A 20,071-nucleotide genomic window follows, 5' to 3' on the forward strand; every position below is an offset into this window, starting at 1 on the left:
ATATTATATTATATTATATCATATCATATCATATTATATTATATTATATTATATTATTATTATTACTATTATTATCTTATTGTTACTTTTTTTGAATTTTGACCGGAGGTAGAAGAAAGGATATTTATCCTAGATTTACGGAACTCGACAAAATGGCGGGTCATTGATCTTTTAATTCATGATCGTTCGTATCGTAAAGACACGTTTATGAGTTATTTATTCAATTGATATACGTTGCTTGCGGCAAATGTTACAAAATAACGCTTGTTAAAAATGAGAATAAATCCATTATTGTAACTTTTATGAATTAATATAAATTTATGTTAATGTCCTTTTTGCTCCGAAAATCTAGCGCTAAACACTGCTTTAAATTCCGAGTGATTCCGTTATTGAAATATAATAATATTAATTGTCACTTAATTGTTTATGATTGTACGCGTTGCCCTGCGATCGCAAATATTATTCTTACTTTTATAAACTAATATATAGAACAGCTGTTTCTCGTGCTCCGTAAATCCAGCGTTAAAGATGCGTTGAATATAATATATTAAACAAATTAAACGAAGTAAATGATAAATAATAAATTGAAAATAAGTTAGAAAATAATGATTAATAAATTAGAAGATATATTAAATAATTATGCTAAAGCGAAATGAAGAGAATATTATCATTTTAATAAGAAAATCATTTGTCGAATAATTGGGAGACATGCGGGCAGTTTTCTTCAGATTCGGCGAAGCATAAATCAATTTTATTTTACTGGCAATGATTCTTCGGACATATTTACACGCAAACGTTGAACATAACCTCGCTACGTCTGCGATCAGACGATTTCCTGCTTTCGAAGCAAGCGATCGTCGGACGCGTGCAAGCGTCGGACATAAACGCAACATTTAGAAATTGCTCACAGGGAAACAAATGCATTACATAAATTAAATTAAATCGGAATAAATGCATCTAACGCATGACGCCGCATGCAAACAGGAAATCTCGGCTCAAGACTGTCGGTGGCAGCGCAGGCGTTGAAGTCTCTGAATCTGCCAGGCCTTTCTCGAGATCTTTGGATCCTCTCGAGACGAGATCGACGAGCGAGGATCGCATAGGCGTAGGACCGGCGCGGGGTAATTCGCGGCAACCCGAAATTTGGCATTTCCGGGAGGAATTGCCGTAGTCGGAAACGCGGTCCTCCGCGAGGCGAGCGAAATTGGATTTTGCTGGTCCAGGATGATCGGCGAGGGTTTAACTCGGGTGGATCGCTGAACGAGGATCGATAGCCGCGTGTGCAGAGGCGACGAGACACGAGCTCGCGGCAATACGGTTTTTACGCGACGTCTAATAAAAAGCAACGCGGCGAGACGGTGCGGCTTTAATCATCGTTAAATCGACGCGCAGCCGGCGACGGAGTATTATTTACCGTGCGGGGACGACGTATCCCGCTGCTCGCCGCAAACATTCGACCTGATCACCGAGGACGATCAACCGGATAATATATTTATCGCTCCGTTTCGACGGGCACTTCGTTTCCCCAAGGTTGCCACGTGCGATCCGCTCGACGACGACCGCCTCGAAAAAATCGAACCTTCCTGTTCGATTTCAAGATCGAGCGAGAGTTCGAGGACGTTTCGATCGTCTATGCTGCAGAGCATTCAGGATATAAAATGCCTGGTTAAATAACAATTTCGTTAGCAATCGTTCGCCGATCGAACACTCTGGATCAGCGGTGTCAAAAATGCTCCGTCCATCGAGCCGACGGATCGACGTAATTATGGCAACATTCTTCAGACTTCGTTCGCACGGGGATCTGCAATAATGACTCTCTAATTGATTCGATAATAATATTATATATATTATATATATTATATAAATAATGTCTCTCAGATTGTCCACAAAAATGGACAATTTTGGAAGAGGAGATACGATTTTTCGAGCCCTGCGACTCGTTTTTTATGCTTATCGATTGTCAATAACTGTAAAAACGAGCTGCAAGGCTCGGATAATCGGATCTTCTCTTCCGAAATTGTCCGTTTTTCTGCGTCAATTAGGGAGACATTGCTGTAAACATCTTCTACGATTAATTGCAGCGACGTTAACGGGTACGAAGTTGCAAAAACCGAGCAGATGGAACACCGAGATCCGCGATCCTCGCGAATCGTTCGCGGCGAAAACGCGATTGATGAAGCTCTTTGGAGCTTTTCACGCGTTTCAGATAAGATATGAATTGAGAAATGAGAACAATATGTTAGATGATAATAAATAATATAAACAAACCCGTCAAAAATTGTGGGCGTCGAGAGTACAAAATCGAATCGTTCGCGTCGCGAAATCGGTGCGGTCTTCGCGAATTTTCTATGGAGAACGTCGCTTGCCAAATTTCTCCGAAGCTTTTCTCTCAACCTTTTCACACGTTTTAGACGATTTCGCTGTGCTGGTAATAGAATTCCGTTCGTTCGAATGAGAAAAACGCGGCGTGCCAAAGAATTGTATTCGTCGAAGCGACAAAGTCGAACGAAACGCTGAAAGATCACCTTCGTAAATCGTTCGCGATGAAAAACCCGGCGAATCAAATTCTTCGGAGCTTCCCACGCGTTTCAGGCGATACCTCTGAATCCATGAAATCGTTGCAAATCGTGCGCAAAAAAAAGACACGCCGTATAAAACTTCCCGATCGCGAAGCGCGGCACGCATCCGGCGCGACAAATTCGATTTTTCGCCGGCAAGAGTTTGTAGAAATTGATTTTCCGGAATGTGATTAAAGGAACGACCCCGCGAAGAACCCATTAGCAAACTCGATATCCCCGTCGGACGTCAGAGCCCGTCGCGGTGACGGGTGTCCGCTCGTTTTCCGGCCCCGCAGCCGCCCACGCGTCCAATGGAATTATTTCGGCGAGCCCGCGTCTTGCCGCCGCGTAACAAAGCTCGCCCAACGTTTGCAACCGTCGGCCTTCGGCAATTACGCGGCCGTTCGTCGCCGCAGAATCGACAGAGACCTCGCCGATCGATTCCGATGTTGGTCGCCCTGACGTGCGTCCGATCGTTTCGCCGCGTGCGCCGCGCGTCGGGCCAATGATCGCGCGTTAAACGCCAATTCCGGGCAATTCCTTCGGCCGGCAATTGTGGCAGCGGATTGCGTGGATCCGCCGCAAGCGCGGACAAACGACGGCGAATTTGCGGCGAATTGATCAATCGGCGCGCGCGATTTCCTCGCGAAAGAGTCTGTTCGAAATATACAGAATGTTCCATAATTATGTTAACAGCCCAAATAGGATGAATCCTGAGGTTATTTGGAGTAACTTTTTCCTTTACGAAATTCTTCTCCGAGGCTTGGTTCGCGAGTTATCAACGAAAGAATACTGACCAATGCGAGGCGAGCTCGGCTGGCGCGAGGCGGGCCAGTCAACGAGCGCGCGGAGCCTAGCTCCGCTGATTCGCTCGGCCGCCTAGCGCTAGACGAGCTCGCCGCTCATTGGTCACTGCTTTTTCGTTGATAACTCGTAAACGAAGCCTCGGAGAAAAATGTTGTAAAGGAAAAAGTTGTTTCAAATCACCTCAGAAATCGCCTCGTTGCAAGTGACAACATAATTATGGAACACGCTGTATTAATCACGGTCGAGCACATGTGCTCCGGTTCGCTGGCCATTAATCAACTACGAGTCGTTCCTAAGTCACCGGTAATTACAAGCTTACTTGACGGAAGATTGTTTCGCGCGGCGGATAATAGCGGATAATGCCCGAGCTCGTCGATAAACGTACGGTGGGAACGTCGATCATCCCCTTCGATAGAATTCTTCCTAATTCAAACACGTCGTGTAAGTAAAACGTATCGTTCTGTATACAGGTGACCCTCCTATAACACGGTAAATAGATTTCTGGAAAATGTGTTACGCGGAACCGTGTCATACGAGACCCAGAGCCCGCACGAAAAGGGGCGTTACGTTCCGAAAACTTATTAAAAACAAACATTTCTTTCTAATTTCATACAAGCAACTTAACTTTTATTAAAACAATATTAAAAAGTAGTTGTAATAATAATAAAACTATCATTTAAAATTTTCGTTTAATGTAACCTTAATTTAATCAATTTCTTCCTCGTCGCTGCTCGGTGCAATCAAACGAGAGCCTTCTTTTCGATCAAACGATATCATTTTTGCTTTCTGAATCTTCTTATTGGTTCAAATTTTTTGTATCCTCTATCCTCTTTAAGAAATCTGTAATTTTGTTTTGTTTTCTGGTTCTCACAGGGTCATTGTAGATTTCCTGGTACGAAGATAGACGACTTTTCAGCTCCCTTTTGAATTTTCGGCTTCTACCAGCAGAGGGAGGGGGGTGTATATTTATCTGCCCTCGATTATAGTAATTATATTTTCATGTGAAGGCGCTATAGTTCGTTATTCCTGCCCGCTATTCGAACATAATAATATAATATAATAATAATATAATATAATATAATATAATATAATATAATATAATATAATATAATATAATATAATATAATATAATATAATATAATATAATATAATATAATATAATATAATATAATATAATATAATATAATATAATATAATATAATATAATATAATATAATATAATATAATATAATATAATATAATATAATATAATATAATAATAATATAATATAATATAATATAATAATAATATAATATAATATAATATAATATAATATAATAATATATATATATAATAATAATAATAACAACTCGATTGTAATTAATAATCCGATTAGTTCAGTTCCACCGTGCTCGCTCCAAGAGAATCGAATCTAAGTCGAAATCGAATCGCGTCGTTTCTCGCCGTAAGGCGAGCCTTGCCGGAAAGTCGACGCGGTTGAATTTTTATTCGAATCGATCTTTGTTTGGTCGCGACGGGCGGCGCACGGTCGCGAAACATTTACCCTTTCGAAATGCCAGCCGCAGACCGCATTACGCATTCCTCGCGACAAGAATCCCGCGGACCGCGTCGGCATCGCGCATTTTAATTGTCGCGTTGTTGCCGGAAATGGGCGCGCGAATGCCTGGCCGAGTAAACGTATGCAAAAGGGTTGAAACAGCAGATCGGCCGACGTTGAACAGCAGCTGTCTCCGCGCGATCGTTGGGAAACGGTCGGAACGCGACGCCGGGCGACGACAATCGGGCGTCAGCAAAAATTTATGCGAACGCTTTTTCGCTCTTACTTCGCGAACAGATTTCGCGGGGGAAGTTCTCTCGCGTAAGATCGTCCGTCGCGTTCATAAATCCGGACTCGCATAAATCACGCGCCCGCGCGACGCGAGTCCGCCGGCTCGCGGAAAAGGCAGTCGTTCTCCCTTGAACGCGTATTTACGAGCGGGAACATCTGCCCGGCGATCACTTTAATCGCTCGTAAACGAGCAACAGCCGGCGTCGGGCGAACAAGGGGAGGATTTCCGTCTTCCGGAAGGCTGAAGAGAGAGGCTCGAGAACCGACGATGCGCCGATTCTCTGATAACGACGGGCAAAATCGCAATTTTCGAAGCGCCTCGTAGTGTATTCTGTATTCCAATTATACACAGGATGTCCCAAAATGATGGCAATAATTCATATACAATAATCCCCATTTCCAAGAGATGAGAGACAATCCTGAGACAATTTGAAGCAACTTTTTCCTCGGCGAGAATGCGATCCGCGGCTTCGTTTACGAGTTATTAACGAAAACAACGGTGACCAATGAGAGGCGGTAGGCGGCGCTAGGCGGCGAGCCAATCAGCGGACCGCAGCTTCTCCCGCTCGTTGACTCGGCTCGCGCCTGCCGAGCTCGACTCTCATTGGCCGCGGTTTTTCGTTGATAACTCGCAAACGAAGCCGCGGATTGCGTTTTCGCTGAGGAAAAAGTTGCTTCGAATGGTCTTAATATCATAATTTTGGGACATCCTTGAATATTCGGACACCCAAATATCGGAAACAATGCTTGCGTCGATAGTGTCCCATTTGAAGTTACAAAGTTACGAATCGCGGACAATTCTCTGACAAAATAAAGCAGCGTGCTGCGCCGCGTCCCATTCGTTGGTGAGATCGCGGTAGAAATCGCAAGAGAAATTGCAAGAACAATCGCAAGAGAAATTGCAAGAACAATCGCAAGAGAAATCGCGCAAGACTATCTACGCGGGTCAATTTTCCCCCTCGATTCACCGACGAGGTCGATTCTGCTTCCGCAAATATTGGATCGACGTGAACGCGACGTGAACGCGACGTTGATTCCGTGCCCGAGATTCGCTCTCGTCAATTATTAACGTTTTCGGTCGATTGTCGAGAGGATCCACTCCGGCCGGAAATAACCGGATGGAGAACGTGTCCGCGCGGTTTCCGAAGAGCTTGCTCGCAATCAAAGGGAAGACCACGCGAAGTTCGCGAATAGGAGAGCGAAGCTCCATTAGCCGCGATAGTGATCGCGGGACCAATCTGTCTCGAGCCTGCGAGAAGACGTGCAACCACACGCGTAAACAATCTTTGGATTAATCAGAAGAGGCCAGTGTAAATCGCGTGTTCTCTACGCGATTCCCACGCGTCGTGGTTTCGGGATCATGCTGCAGGCAACAGGCTGACAGGACGAGCTAGTTTCAACGCGGTTGGAAGATCATTTAGCATCGTCGCGTCACGGCGAGACGGAAAACTGAACACCTTCGAGAGCAGTAATTTGTCCGAGAAATGTTCGGAGGTGGGAATTGAAACCGGCAGATCCGAGAATACCGAGTCGCGATTCTTCGGGGCGCGCGGCTTCGTTTTTAGGGAAACTCGGGGCGGTCGGCGAAAAGTTCAGGCGGCCAGCATGCTGGTTGTACATTAATATGAATACATAGCAATGCTGGAATAAAAACGACGACTTAACATTTTTATTTCTAATTTTTCGCCACGATTCGGAGGCCGCGTGACGCGATTCGAAGGCAATTCTGAGGCCACTGGACGCGATTCGGAGGCAATTCGGAGGCTACTTGACGCGATACGAAGGCAATTCGGAGGCCACTGGACGCAATTCGGAGGCAATTCGGAGGCCACTTGACGCGATTCGAAGACAATTCGGAGGCTACTTGACGCGATTCGGAGACAATTCCAAAGCCACTTGACGCGATTCGGAGGCAATTCGGAGGCCACTTGACGCGATTCGAAGGCAATTCGCAGACCGCGTGCCACGATTCGGTCGCATTCGATTCATTTCAGTCACTAAAAATCATTAAAACTATAAAAACGAGCCACAAGGCTCGCATAATCGTATGCCCTCTTCCCAAATTGTCCACTTTTCTGGACAATCTAAGCGCAAATTAGAGAGACATTACTGTAAATATAAATTTGTCTCTTTCTTCTAAGAACTTATTACGATCGAAGAGCTGCTTATCGTCGTAACTATGTAAAAAATGGTACGATAAAAGATTAATTCTGACTCGTCCAGAAAAATATACGAAAATATCACCAAAACACGGCGAACAAAGCGAACGGATTTTTACCGGATAGCTTCTCTCGGCGCCTCGGCTCATTTCCCCGCTGTTTCCCGTAAAAACAAAAAACTAGCGAACGTTTGGACGCGGTCGATCGACGATGCCCGATCTGCAGACGGATCGGTGGCCGTCGGAAGCCGACGTATCTCGATTCAATTAACGATAAACGAGAATCCGTGCGAATGCGTGCGTGCGTGCGTGCGTGCGTGCGCGCGGCCGCGTTCGCGGTTCCATTATCGATAGGATTCGATAACACCGGTGAACAATGGCCGGAACAGAGACTCGAAAGTCGCGTCGATTTTAATTAAATCGATCGGTGCCGTGCGAGAGCGCCGCGGAAGCTCCGCAACTCGGCCAGCCTTTCCGCGATCGGGGATTAAGCGTCGTTCTTTGTCGCAACTTTTCTGGTAATCTCGCGTGTTCCGCGACGGGACGCGACGAACCGTGCGTGTTCGAACCGGTCGATTGTCAACGTTGGATCGTTTTACCATCGATCAAAGCATTGTTCGCGACCGCGCTTTATCCGGCGATCCGTTCGGACGCGTGGGAGAGCGTGGGAAATTGTGGGAAAAAGCTCTTTCGCTCGCGATTAACCCTTTGCGCTCGAAGCCGAATTAACAAAAATTAAAATAACAAAATTAACATATAATAAATATTATATAACAAAATTTAAAATATTGGCTTGGCAACTAAGTAATTGCCGATTTCAGTTATAGACGTCTCTCACTCCCATTTTTATGATATCTCCGTAAATGTTGTATTATAAAATTATTATTATTATTATTATTATGTTATTTTGTATTATCCGCGAATGTTAGCAACTGGACAAATTGAATGCAGCGGTCAAGGAAAAGCGAGCAGAATTGGTCAATATATATATATATTGACCAAGCATATAATATTTTTCCAAGCATTGCCATCTTCCAAGTCTCATATTATAAAATTATTATTATTATTATTATTATTATTATTATTGTTATTTTTTATTATCCGCGAATGTTAGCAACTGGACAAATTGAATGCAGCGGTCAAGGAAAAGCGACCAGAATTGGTCAATATATATATATATATATATATATATATATATATATATATATATATATATATTGACCAAGCATATAATATTTTTTCAAGCATTGCCATCTTCCAAGTCTCATATTATAAAATTATTATTATTATTATTATTATTATTATGTCATTTTTTATTATCCGTGAATGTTAGCAACTGGACAAATTGAATGCAGCGGCCAAGGAAAAGCGACCAGAATTGGTCGATCGTAAAAGTGTCATTTTCCAGCAGGACAATGCTAGGCCGCACGCGTCTTTGTCCACTCGGCAAAAATTGATGGATATTGCTTGGGAATCGATGTTACACCCACCGTATAGCCCTGATCTCGCGCCATCGGATTGCCACTTATTTCGATCCCTGGACAACTCCCTTCGTGGTAAAACTTTTAACGACGACGACGCTGTAAAATCTCACTTAACTCAGTTTTCGGCCGAAAAGGATCAGACTTTCTACGAGCGTGGAATTTTCAAGTTGTCAGAGAGATGGCAAAAGGTCATCGGACAAAATGGAAAATACATTACAGATTAAACTTCGTTCCAAGTAAAAAGGAATTTTTCATTTCATTGATCAAATCGGCAATTACTTAGTTGCCAACCCAATAGTTCTCTCGACGCACGGTTTTCCCATTTTTTATACGATCTGTTGCATTTTCTGTGCATCAAATTGAATATTGCGACCCACGCGACGCAGTTAAGCTTTCAACAGTTCTTCGAATATAAACAGACGCGACTAATAAAATTATTTCGAGACGCGACACAACAATTTTTAAAACGGCGCCTCGGAGTCGCCGCTCGATTGCAAAAGGTTGAATGTCGATTTTTCGAAGGTTTTCGACCGGCGACCTCGGCCGAATCCGTGAATTCCGTGTAATCCTTCTTGATAGCGTCTCGATATAACCGAGCTGGACGATGGAACGTGCAAGTTTGCGGAAGGGCGATCGTGCAAACGCCGCCGAAGATCGCGCATGATCGTCTAATTAACGGGGGATGAATTACCGAAGATTGTGAGAATCGGGGAAGGGGGGAGGGGCGGCAGGAACGTCGGTGTCCTCGGATGGCAAACCGGCGGCGCTGATTTGCGATTGAATGCCGCAATTATACGCGACCGTGATCGCGACAATCGACGCCCTTATGTCTGCAATATATATATATATATCTAGGAACACCCCGGGAAAATTGATTTAAGTCGCGCGGTCGATCCGCGCGGCATACAAAACACCGTGAATGCGATTGCTATGACGCGGCACGCATTCGCTGTGCCAGCAGCCAGCATGAGCAGCGCCGGCCTCGCCCGTGACGTGTGATCGATCGACGACCGAAAAGTTGCGGGGACAATTCGGCGCTGCGGTTTCTCCGGAATTATAGGGTACGCGCGCCGATCCATCAACCCTCTTTTCTAATCGCGAAAATGCTCCCGGTCACGGGGAGGTGGGCCGACGTAACGTGACTACACCATGATTTGTCCACCTCGAACAACGAAACGCCGAAGGGAAATTCCAGGTGAAATGCGAGACAACCGATAGATCGTCGCGATCCTAAGGCGGCCGACGTTTTCGGATATTGAAAGCAAGCCGATCTTCGCGATTTTCTTCCTGGAGAACCGTCGATCGAATCTTTATGAAATTTTCAGAGTAATTTACGTCGTATTCGGGGAGCATGTGTGAATTTTTTAGTTGCGGAATGTGCGGTAGGAACTCGTTCAGAAATTAATCAACCGATGGATCGTTTCGATTTTAAGGCGACGGACGTTTTCGAATATTGAAAGCAAGCCGATCTTTGCGATTTTTTTCCTGGAGAACCGTCGAACGAATCTTTATGAAATTTTCAGGGTAATTTACGTCGTATTCGGGGAGTATATGTGAATTTTTTGGTTGGGGAATGTTCGGTAGAAACTCGTTCAGAAATAAATCAACCGATGGATCGTTTCGATCTTAAAGCGACGGACGTTTTCGAATATTGAAAGCAAGCCGATCTTTGCGATTTTTTCCCTGGAGAACCGTCGAACGAATCTTCGCAAAATTTTCAGGATAATTTCCCTAATATTCGAGGAACATGTACTAATTTTTTGGCCGTAGAATGTGCAGTAGAAACTCGTTCAGAAATAAATCAACCGATGGATCGTTTCGATCTTAAGACGATAGACGTTTTCGAATATTGAAAGCAAGCTGATCTGTGCGATTTTTTTCCTGGAGAACCGTCGAACGAATCTTTATGAAATTTTCAGGGTAATTTACGTCGTATTCGGGGAGTATGTGTGAATTTTTTGGTCGGGGAACGTGCGGTAGGAACTCGTTCAAAAATAAATCAACCGATGGATCGTTTCGATCTTAAAGCGACGGAAGTTTTCGAATATTGAAAACAAGCTGTTCTTTGCGATTTTTTTCCTGAAAAACCATCGAACGAATCTTCGCGAAATTTTCAGGATAATTTCCCTAATATTCGAGGAGCATGTGCTAATTTTTCGCTCGAGTTATATGCGACGGATGTTCGACGAACGATTTTTGAACGGTTCTTGAATTTCATTCGATCGCGCGCCTCGGTTTCGAAAGCTTTCGGCAATTAAAAGTTCGCGCGGCATAAAAACCGCCCCGGAACGGCGCGTAGCATCTGTTTCACGGGGAATCATTTTGCGTGGGCATCCCGCGATAGATTTATCCCTGTTTCGTGGACGTTAACGTCACGTAATCTCGGCCGTTCCTTGATCGAGGTGTCCCTTTCACGTCACCGTTCCGCGGCCGAGAATAGCCGTCATCCATTTTCGGGTGACGCGTTTCCCTAGACGCGCGTCACCCTATTCCGCGTGATTTGACGCCGCGCCGGGCAAATTCCGGATAAAAGATCGTGTCCCATCTCTTTCGCAACGTCTTGCGGTCGACGCTCTGCTGAAAAGAGGAACGGGCCGCGACGAAAATGCTGTTTCACTTTACTTCGTTCGTTCGACTTGCTCGGATCCTGCGACTGTCGCGTTCTATTATTGCGACATAGAAACACAGAAATGTTTTGGGCCCTTTTTCAAAAGATCTGGACCCTTTTTCCCAAAGTCTCGGACCGTTCTTCTCCAACTCGCGACGATGATTTTTAATCACTTAACCGAGGTGTCTTTTTTTTAGCGCGCTCTCGTGTCGCGAGGATGAAGCGACGACGAACATACTCGTCAAACACAGCTAATTGGTTAATAATAGTCTGTTAATTATCATTGCATATCATCATTCGTTAAGTACGAATGATAGTAACTAAATTACTATCTAACAGGCAGTTAATCCTTTTCGCCAATCGCGCACGATTCCCTGGGACACCTGGTATATCGCGGCGTTTCTATACCTTAAAGCTAATAAAATGCTAGTGTACGAACAATTAAAAGACACAGAACACGTGAAAACGTGTCCTCACTCTTTTAATAACTTATTATCTAAGGACGCGGTTGTTCAATTCTATTAAACGCCGACGATTCTCCAGAAACTACTTCTCTACTTATGGATTTGGAACAGTCCACTAGTTAGAACAGTCCCTTGTTTCAATTGAGAATCAAATTCTGTTTCCTTGTCATCGATATTCGGCGCGATTACTAACCGAAATTGTTCCATAATAATTAATCGAAATAATCTCTTGAATTACGATGCCGCTCGACGAATTATTGCTGCCGCTTTCGAGGCATTTTTCTGATTGAAGAAACTCTCTCTTATCGATCTCCGATCTTAAACGGACTATCGTAAGCAAAACTGCGGCGAAGCATCGAAGACAAGGCATTAAACATTACCTATTTAATTCATTTAAATGTAAGCGTTCGAATAAAGTTAAATGACGAAGTCAGCTTCGAGCTGCAAATTTGAATACGGTTCCATCGCGATGAAAAAAACGAAGGACGGAATTTTGTTCACGGTGGATCCTCGGAAACTAAGGGACGCGGATGGGAAAACTGGATTTCCCGGCGAATTTCGTAGTTATCAACCTATTTGCATCGTATGGCGGTCGGTAGTCGCGCGGAATCGGCTCGGAGTTCATTTAAATACGACTTCGTCGGATTAACCCTTAAATGCATGATTTCTCGTTTTGAATTTTAAAAGATCGTTTTTTATAGGAATGTAGTCATAGGTTACGTAAAAAATAAATAAAAAAATCTAGGTAATAATATCGAGTATTTATTTTTGTTGGGATTATGGAATGAAAATGAATATGATTCTAATACTTTGCTTAAAAGGACTTTATTTATTCTCTTTAATGAGAGAAGGTATATGAGCGAAACCGATCGAGCGATCAAACTCTACTGACTGTCCGGTAAGAAGAAACGCTTCTTTTATACCCTTTTTGGGTTCGTCGTGTCCACCAATCAGAGACGTTTTATTTGTCGCGTCTTACATTGTATACGTGACGCTGGGACCGATGTACGTCAAAAGGTACCGGCGATGATGTATCGCGGCATCTAATATATACAGATTACGTCACCGTCGCTGCCCGCTGACGGAGCCGACGAAATGTAAACCGATATCTTAACTGAAGATATTTTACTAAGTAAACTATAGATTAATTTTTGTTCGAGGCTAAAATTTCAACAATTTTGAAAAGAAGTTGTATGTAGACTTTTGGCAACAATATGCGTTTATTACTAAAATTATTGTAGACGTAAACGAATGGTCATGTATTTATATTATCTATTAGTATAGGAATTTTCACATTATTTATAAATTAAATGCAGCAAAGCAATTGCGATTTTTGTTGCGAGACAAAGCTTTCCTTTATAGGAAACTTGAAAAAAGAAAATATCTCTCCAAGTAACCCACCACATTCATTCAAATGTCAAAAAACATATAACTTACTCGCCGAAAGTAATGTCAAGTCTTTTATTTCACACATGGTCTGTTGTCTATTGTTATCAACGTGTGCTCGGAAACGCACATACTCAGGTTTTTGAGTAAAATTCAGTGGAACTGGAATGTAGACAATTGGCAACAATATGCATTTAAGGGTTAATATCCGTATTCGGAGATCGAGTCGCGGGTAAAATCATTTCGAATGGATATCCGAATCCTACCTGCGTCCTGCGGCGCGTGTTACGAGAGAATCCCCGTGACAGAGACACCGCAGTAATACCTGCACTTGCCCCATTACAGCGGCGGCAGTTCCCTGGCGGGTCCTTTAACGCTCTAGATTCACGGAACCCGTCAAAAGAGCACTAATTTTTTAATTTACGATTACTCGTATCATTCAGGTGACCGCTCATTTTCCGACTAGATTCATGGAAACGCCGTGCTTCCACCGAAACGCGTCAATTTTGACGCCACCGCTGCGTCATCGGTCTTAACGGTGTAAGCACCGCGCCTCCGAGGTCGTCGAGCCGTAATAATTTTTTTTTAATGGTTTAAACACGACACTTTCTCCTGGCTCGAGCCGAAATTCATTTCACGTTTCTATTTCAACGCTAGGTTTACGGAACCCGTCAAAAGGGCACTAATTTTTTAATTTACGATTATTCGTATCATTCAGGTGACCGCTCATTTTCCGACTAGATTCATGGAAACACCGTGCTTCCACCGAAAGGTGTCAATTTTTCACCAAATGTCCCGCCGGTCGTCGTTCGAACGACGCCACCGCTGCGTCATCGGTCTTGACGGTGTAAGCTCCGCGCTACCGAGGACGTCGAGCCGTAATAATTTTTTTTAAATAGTTTAAACACCACACTTTCTCCTGGCTTGAGCCGAAATTCATTTCGCGTTTCTATTTCAACGCTAGATTTACGGAACCCGTCAAAATGGCGGGTGACTAATCTTTGAATTCACGATCGTTCGTATCGCAAAGATATATTTACAAGTTACTTATTCAATTTACATGTTCCTTACTGCAAATGTTACAAAATAACGCTTGTCAAAAATCAGAATAAATGTCTTATTGTTACTTTTATAAACTGATATACATATAAAACGGCTGTTTGCCGCGCTCCGTAAATCTAGCGTCGAGATCGAACGGAAAACTGCAGAGTAATCTCGCCGATTAGGCCAGTGCGGGGGTGTCAAAGAAGAAAACTAATATCGCGTTGGCAGCTGATCGAACGAACTGGGACAGCGGTCTCGTAGTTGGTCCCGTTTATTGGCCCGAGCAATCGCCTCTATATCGTCGCGAATGGGCCAATAATCCAGCCACGGGACTGTCATAACCGGGCAGCGGCTCCGGCTCCGACTGTCGCCGATATAAAAGCTCCGGCCCGCGGGAGCCGCGTGTGCCGCTGGGAAATCGCGCAGAACGAATAACCGACCGCGTTTATGTTTGTTTGCTGGCCTAGCATGGGCAACGACGGTTCCGTTTCCAAGGGAAATCAGAGTTTTCCGGCGAAAATCATTTCGTTCTCGACTGATTCCAGCGCGTTAAACGAGCTCGCCGCGACGGCCGCCCCTGGGACGATAATGCGTTTCGATATTATATTAAATAGATTGTTGTCGACTTTCTATTTTTTTCATCTGAATTCGGAGAAATGCTTGTTCGGAGAAATGCGTGGGAAAATTTTAGAGTAAATCGGGCGACGGGATTCCGTGCCGCATTTGGGTTAAAGGTTAAGAATATTGTGGTCGTTTCATTTTCAAGGTATTATTGTGTTCTTTTTCTATAAGAATTTTTATTCGCATAAAGATTGCTTAATAATCGCATAATAATAATCGCATCCTCTTTTACTTTTTTAGAATTTCTGTTATGCGACTGCATAATTATGCGACTGAATAATAATAGCTTCCTACGACGGCCCTGCGTAGTAAATTATTTTATAAATGAGATAAATAGATTAAATTACATAATTTAAATAATATAACTTAGTATTTGTTATAATTAATATAATTTATATAATTTAATTTGTCTTTAACCCTTACATACAATACAAGGGTTTAAGTTAAATTATATAAATGAATTATATAATTATAAGGGCTTCTTCACAAAGAAATAATAATAATTATCATAACAACGACATATCATTTTCCCAGTAGGCATCACAGTTCAGGCGAAGAATTCTCAAGAAAAGCACAGTCAACTTCCCCGAATTTTCCTTCGACTTGTAAACAAAAATAAACAATTTTGAAAGAAGAAATAACGATTATTCGAGCCTCGCGACTCAATTTTCACGGTTCCCGATTGTCGATAATTATAAAAACCAGATACAAGGCTCTCCTCTTTCCAAATTCTTCAATTTCCGTTCGCAAGCCGAGGGAAAATTCGGGAAAATTTATTGCACGACGATCGGACCGAATCAGCGCGCATCTCCGACGAACACGGGACCGGCGCGGGGCGAGCAATTCGAACCGCGCACGGCTAATCAACGCGATAATTAGATTCCGGTACGAGTTCGCAACTTTCTGGCAGCCCCGAGCGGATAATCGAGCGCGCCGCGCCGGTAAACGACGCCGGCAACTTCGGCGTCCTCGGGAACCTCGTTCCCTTCCCTTCTTCATCCCTTTTTCACAATTCCCGCCGGCCAACGAAATCACGCCGACCGTGACGATATACTACTGTGATCAAAAAGTAAGGTGAAATTGTCATTTAAAACTCCCGGACATTAGGAAGGCAGGCAATTGTTTGTTTCCTAGGTTGGTAGGACTGTCTATAACAATTGCCAAGCGTCTGTTTGTTAAAAGGTTTAATTATCTCCGAGTTACACGTGTTTTAGTAAACGACCAAAAGTGAATTTTTCGATTTTTACAATGGGTGATTTTGTTGAGCAAGGAACTTGCATAAAATTTTGTTTGCGGAACGAATATTCTTGTGCGGACACGTTGAAAATGTTGCGGAAGGCCTTTGGTGATCAAACTATGGCACAAAAAAACGTTTATAAGTGGTACAACGAGTTCAAAGCGGGCCGAGAACGCGTTGAAGACGAACCGCGCTCTGGACGACCATCAACGTCTACCGACAAGGGCCACGTCCAAAAAATCGTAGATTTGGTGCTTGAAAATCATCGATTGACAATAAGAGACCTCGCTGATAGTGTTGGAATATCATTTGGCTCAGTCCAAACCATTTTGAAGGATGTTTTGTGTCTCAAACGCGTCAAGTCTCGATTGGTGCCATGTCATACTGCATTGGTTCTTCGCGACTTTTTTGCCAAAAACTCGACTCATATCGTTCTGCGACCACCGTATTCGCCTGATTTGGCTCCGTGCGACTTCTGATTATTCAGCAAACTCAAAAAGCCAATGCGGGGACGCCGTTTTGACACGATTGAGGAGATAAAAACCGAATCGAAGAAGGTCTTGAAGGCTATACCGGAAAAAGACTATTCCGACTGTTTCGAGGACTGGAAAAAGCGTCGGAAACAGTGCGTTTTATCGGACGGGGATTACTTTGAAGGGAATGAAATTGATTTGGAAGAATAAATAAAGAATTTACATTTTATAAACAAATTCACCTTACTTTTTGATCACAGTAGTATCTCCGCGTAAATAATCAAGTAAACGAAGCAGCGGCGACGACGATATCTCCGCATAAATAATCGAGCAAACAACAAAGACCGAGCGAGATAACGAGCGCGAGAATTGACCGCCGCGAGCCGTCCGTTCGATGGTGAAATTATTTTTTAACGATACCGACGCGACACCGCTGCCGGAGAACAGTCGTTGTTATCTCGCGTTATTGCATTCGGGCCCGTCAAAGGGGATAACAAACGTGATTTTCACTCACCGAGAGAGTTCCTGGAGGCGCCCGCGTCCCCTCGCTCTCCCACGGCTTCCTCGCGCGACCTGCGACAAAGAAGCATCGTCGGCTAATCGAATAAGCCGCCGCGATATTATACCGCCGGCTCGGAAACTCGTTGTCGTCGACGTCGAAACGCGAGAGAAATCCGACGGAACGGATTACACTACGGTGCCCTTTTGTTCCAACGCGACCGGAACCACTCCGACAAGATGGCGGCCCCGCTTACGCGTCCACGCGTAAAACGATTTACGCTCGCGAAAGCGGCTGTGCCCCGTCGCGAAATTCTACGCGCATTTTCCGGAATCCTTCGAGGCTTATGCGAACTGCCCACAGCTCGCGCGAACTGGGTGGGCGGTTCTAGAAACTCGGAATGCAATGGACAATGGGATCATCTAAAGCGCGAATCGTCGTTCGGCGGATCGGCGTACGTTCTCTAGATTTTGACGTTGTTCGTTTCGACGCGAGATCGTCGATTCGAGCAAGCAGTTAGATGATTCGATTCATCGGCTCTGAACGAATAATTTAGCTTAAGGAACGATTTTGGACGCGACGATTTATCGTGAGTATCGCGCTTTATCGAATGTATTCGCAGCAGCAAGCTCTTTTTAAAAATTGTTCATTTCAATGCGAGATCGTCGATTCGAGCGAACAACTAGATGATTTCATTCACCGACTCTGAACGAATAATTTAGCTCAAGGAACTAGGATTCTGGACGCGATGATCTATCGCATGGATCGCGCTTTATCTAATGAATGTATGCGCACTAGAAAGCTCTTTTTAAATATTGTTCACTTCAATGAGAGATCGTCGATTCGAGCAAACGATTCGATAACTCGATTCACCCGCTCCGAACGAATAATTTAGCTCAAGGAACTAGGATTCTGGACGCGAGGATCGCGCTTTATCTAATGAATGCATTCGCACTAGAAAGCTCTTTTTAAATATTGTTCACTTCAATGCGAGATCGTCGATTCGAGCTAACAATTAGATAATTCGACTCACCCGCTCCGAACGAATAATTTAGCTCAAGGAACTAGGATTCTGGACGCGAGGATCGCGCTTTATCTAATGAATGCATTCGCACTAGAAAGCTCTTTTTAAATATTGTTCACTTCAATGAGAGATCGTCGATTCAAGCAAACGATTCGATAACTCGATTCACCCGCTCCGAACGAATAATTTAGCTCAAGAAACTAGGATTCTGGACGCGATGATTTATCGTGAGGATCGCGCTTTATCGAATGTATTCGCAGCAGCAAGCTCTTTTTAAAAATTGTTCATTTCAATGCGAGATCGTCGACTCGAGCAAACAATTAGATAATTTGATTCACCGACTCTGAAGGAATAATTTAGCTCAAGGAACTAGGATTCTGGACGCGATGATCTATCTCGAGAATCGCGCTTTATCGAATGAATGCATTCGCAATTAAAATTGTTCATTTCAATGCGAGATCGTCGACAGGTACAGTGATCTAACGACTCGATTGACCCGCAGCAAGTGCATAGTTATCTCGAAAAAAGAAAAAGAACCGGGACTCTGGCCACGAAGATCTATCGCATAGATCGGCCATCGATCGTCCACCACACTTATCTCGAGTAGTGATCGCGCACTTGTCTCGAGTAGCGTCGCGGTTTAGGATCGGTTTCTCGGGCGAGTGGCCAAACAAGGCAGTTATAACTTCGCGGCAATTATCCGGCGCGGCTCTAATTATTTTTAATTAGCGTGAACATTAAATATCGGCGGGGCCGGAGATCGATGGGAACGATGGCCGAGGGATAATAAAAGGAATCCGGTGGATTCGCGGACCGCGCGATATATGTTACGGGGCCGCGCAGCAGCTTGACAGCGTTCGATCGATTATCGCGTAAATCCGCGCGCGGTGTAATTAACAGTTTGCGGGCTGGCTCGCCGTGTTATTCTCATTGTTATCCGGGACATGGACCCGGTTGTCCGACGGCACGGTATTAGAATCTATTGGTTTTGCAGGTGGTGGTGCCGAAGAGGGCGGCCTTGTTGTTAGACCAGCTGATGGTCGCGCTGCAAAAGGCGGTGGACAATCAGAGCAAGGGCGAGCTGGGGGCCAGCAGATCATCCTCGTATGCGAGATCCCCGGGACCTCATATCACAGCGGGGGAATCGCAGATCGTTTCGACCGGGGACGAGCAAACGGTGAAGGTCCTGTCGCCATACGATCACGAGACTTCTCCTCCTTTAGCGTCGCGTTATTCGTCGTCGTTTCATCTAGCGAAAGCTTCAGAGGCTGCTGCTGCAGCTGAAGCTGCAGAGGCTGCTATTAGGACACCATACACTCCGAGGATGCTTTTATAAATTGATCCCTCGCACTCGAGGCTATTTTCATTCGAAAATTAAAACATTTGTTTCAACCTACAGTATCTCCTCCATTCGGTACGATTATTTGTATTCGATTAAAATCGAACGCGTATACTTATACAGAAAATTTCTCTATTATTTGGCAATTTATCGGATGCAGACAAATTTAATGATGTGAACATTCTTTTAAGAATAGTGAAGCAATTTTTAGCGCCGCTCGAGTGCAAAGGGTTAATCTCGAGACGCGACGCTAACGAGGGAAGAACGGCATTTCCGAGATCACGCGTCCTCCTCTGATGATCAGCGAATTCCAGGATCTCGCGAGCAGACTTCCGTCGAAACTAGAGACAAAATACGTTGCCTTGCACCTACCGTTTTCGAGGGATGCCATCAGCTTCTTATCGCTTTGGAAGTCTAGCTCCGTAGATCCCTGCAATTCGTCGTAGATCGTTCCAAAGTGGTCGTAGCTTCGTCGCGTTCCGCTTCGACGAGGCTGCGACTGCTTCCGCGTTCGATAACAGCCGCCGCACAGATCTGCCG

General features: G+C 44.2%; 1 protein-coding gene across 2 annotated transcripts in view; it reads left to right on the top strand.

Moving 5' to 3' along the window:
* The window catches only part of LOC117229961 (uncharacterized), a 78,349-nt gene that overhangs the window by 55,770 nt on the left and 2,508 nt on the right, over positions 1-20,071 (top strand). Inside the window, exon 6 of one of the 2 annotated variants that reach the window (XM_076519036.1) lies at positions 19,187-19,369. In XM_076519036.1, coding sequence (XP_076375151.1) covers positions 19,187-19,369 — 183 coding nt within the window. Of the gene's footprint in view, positions 1-19,186; positions 19,376-20,071 lie in introns of both variants that reach the window. The other variant, XM_076519035.1, reaches the window with a different exon arrangement.

This window comes from Megalopta genalis, chromosome 2 (assembly GCF_051020955.1).
Source record: "Megalopta genalis isolate 19385.01 chromosome 2, iyMegGena1_principal, whole genome shotgun sequence".
In the NCBI taxonomy this organism is placed as follows: domain Eukaryota; kingdom Metazoa; phylum Arthropoda; class Insecta; order Hymenoptera; family Halictidae; genus Megalopta; species Megalopta genalis.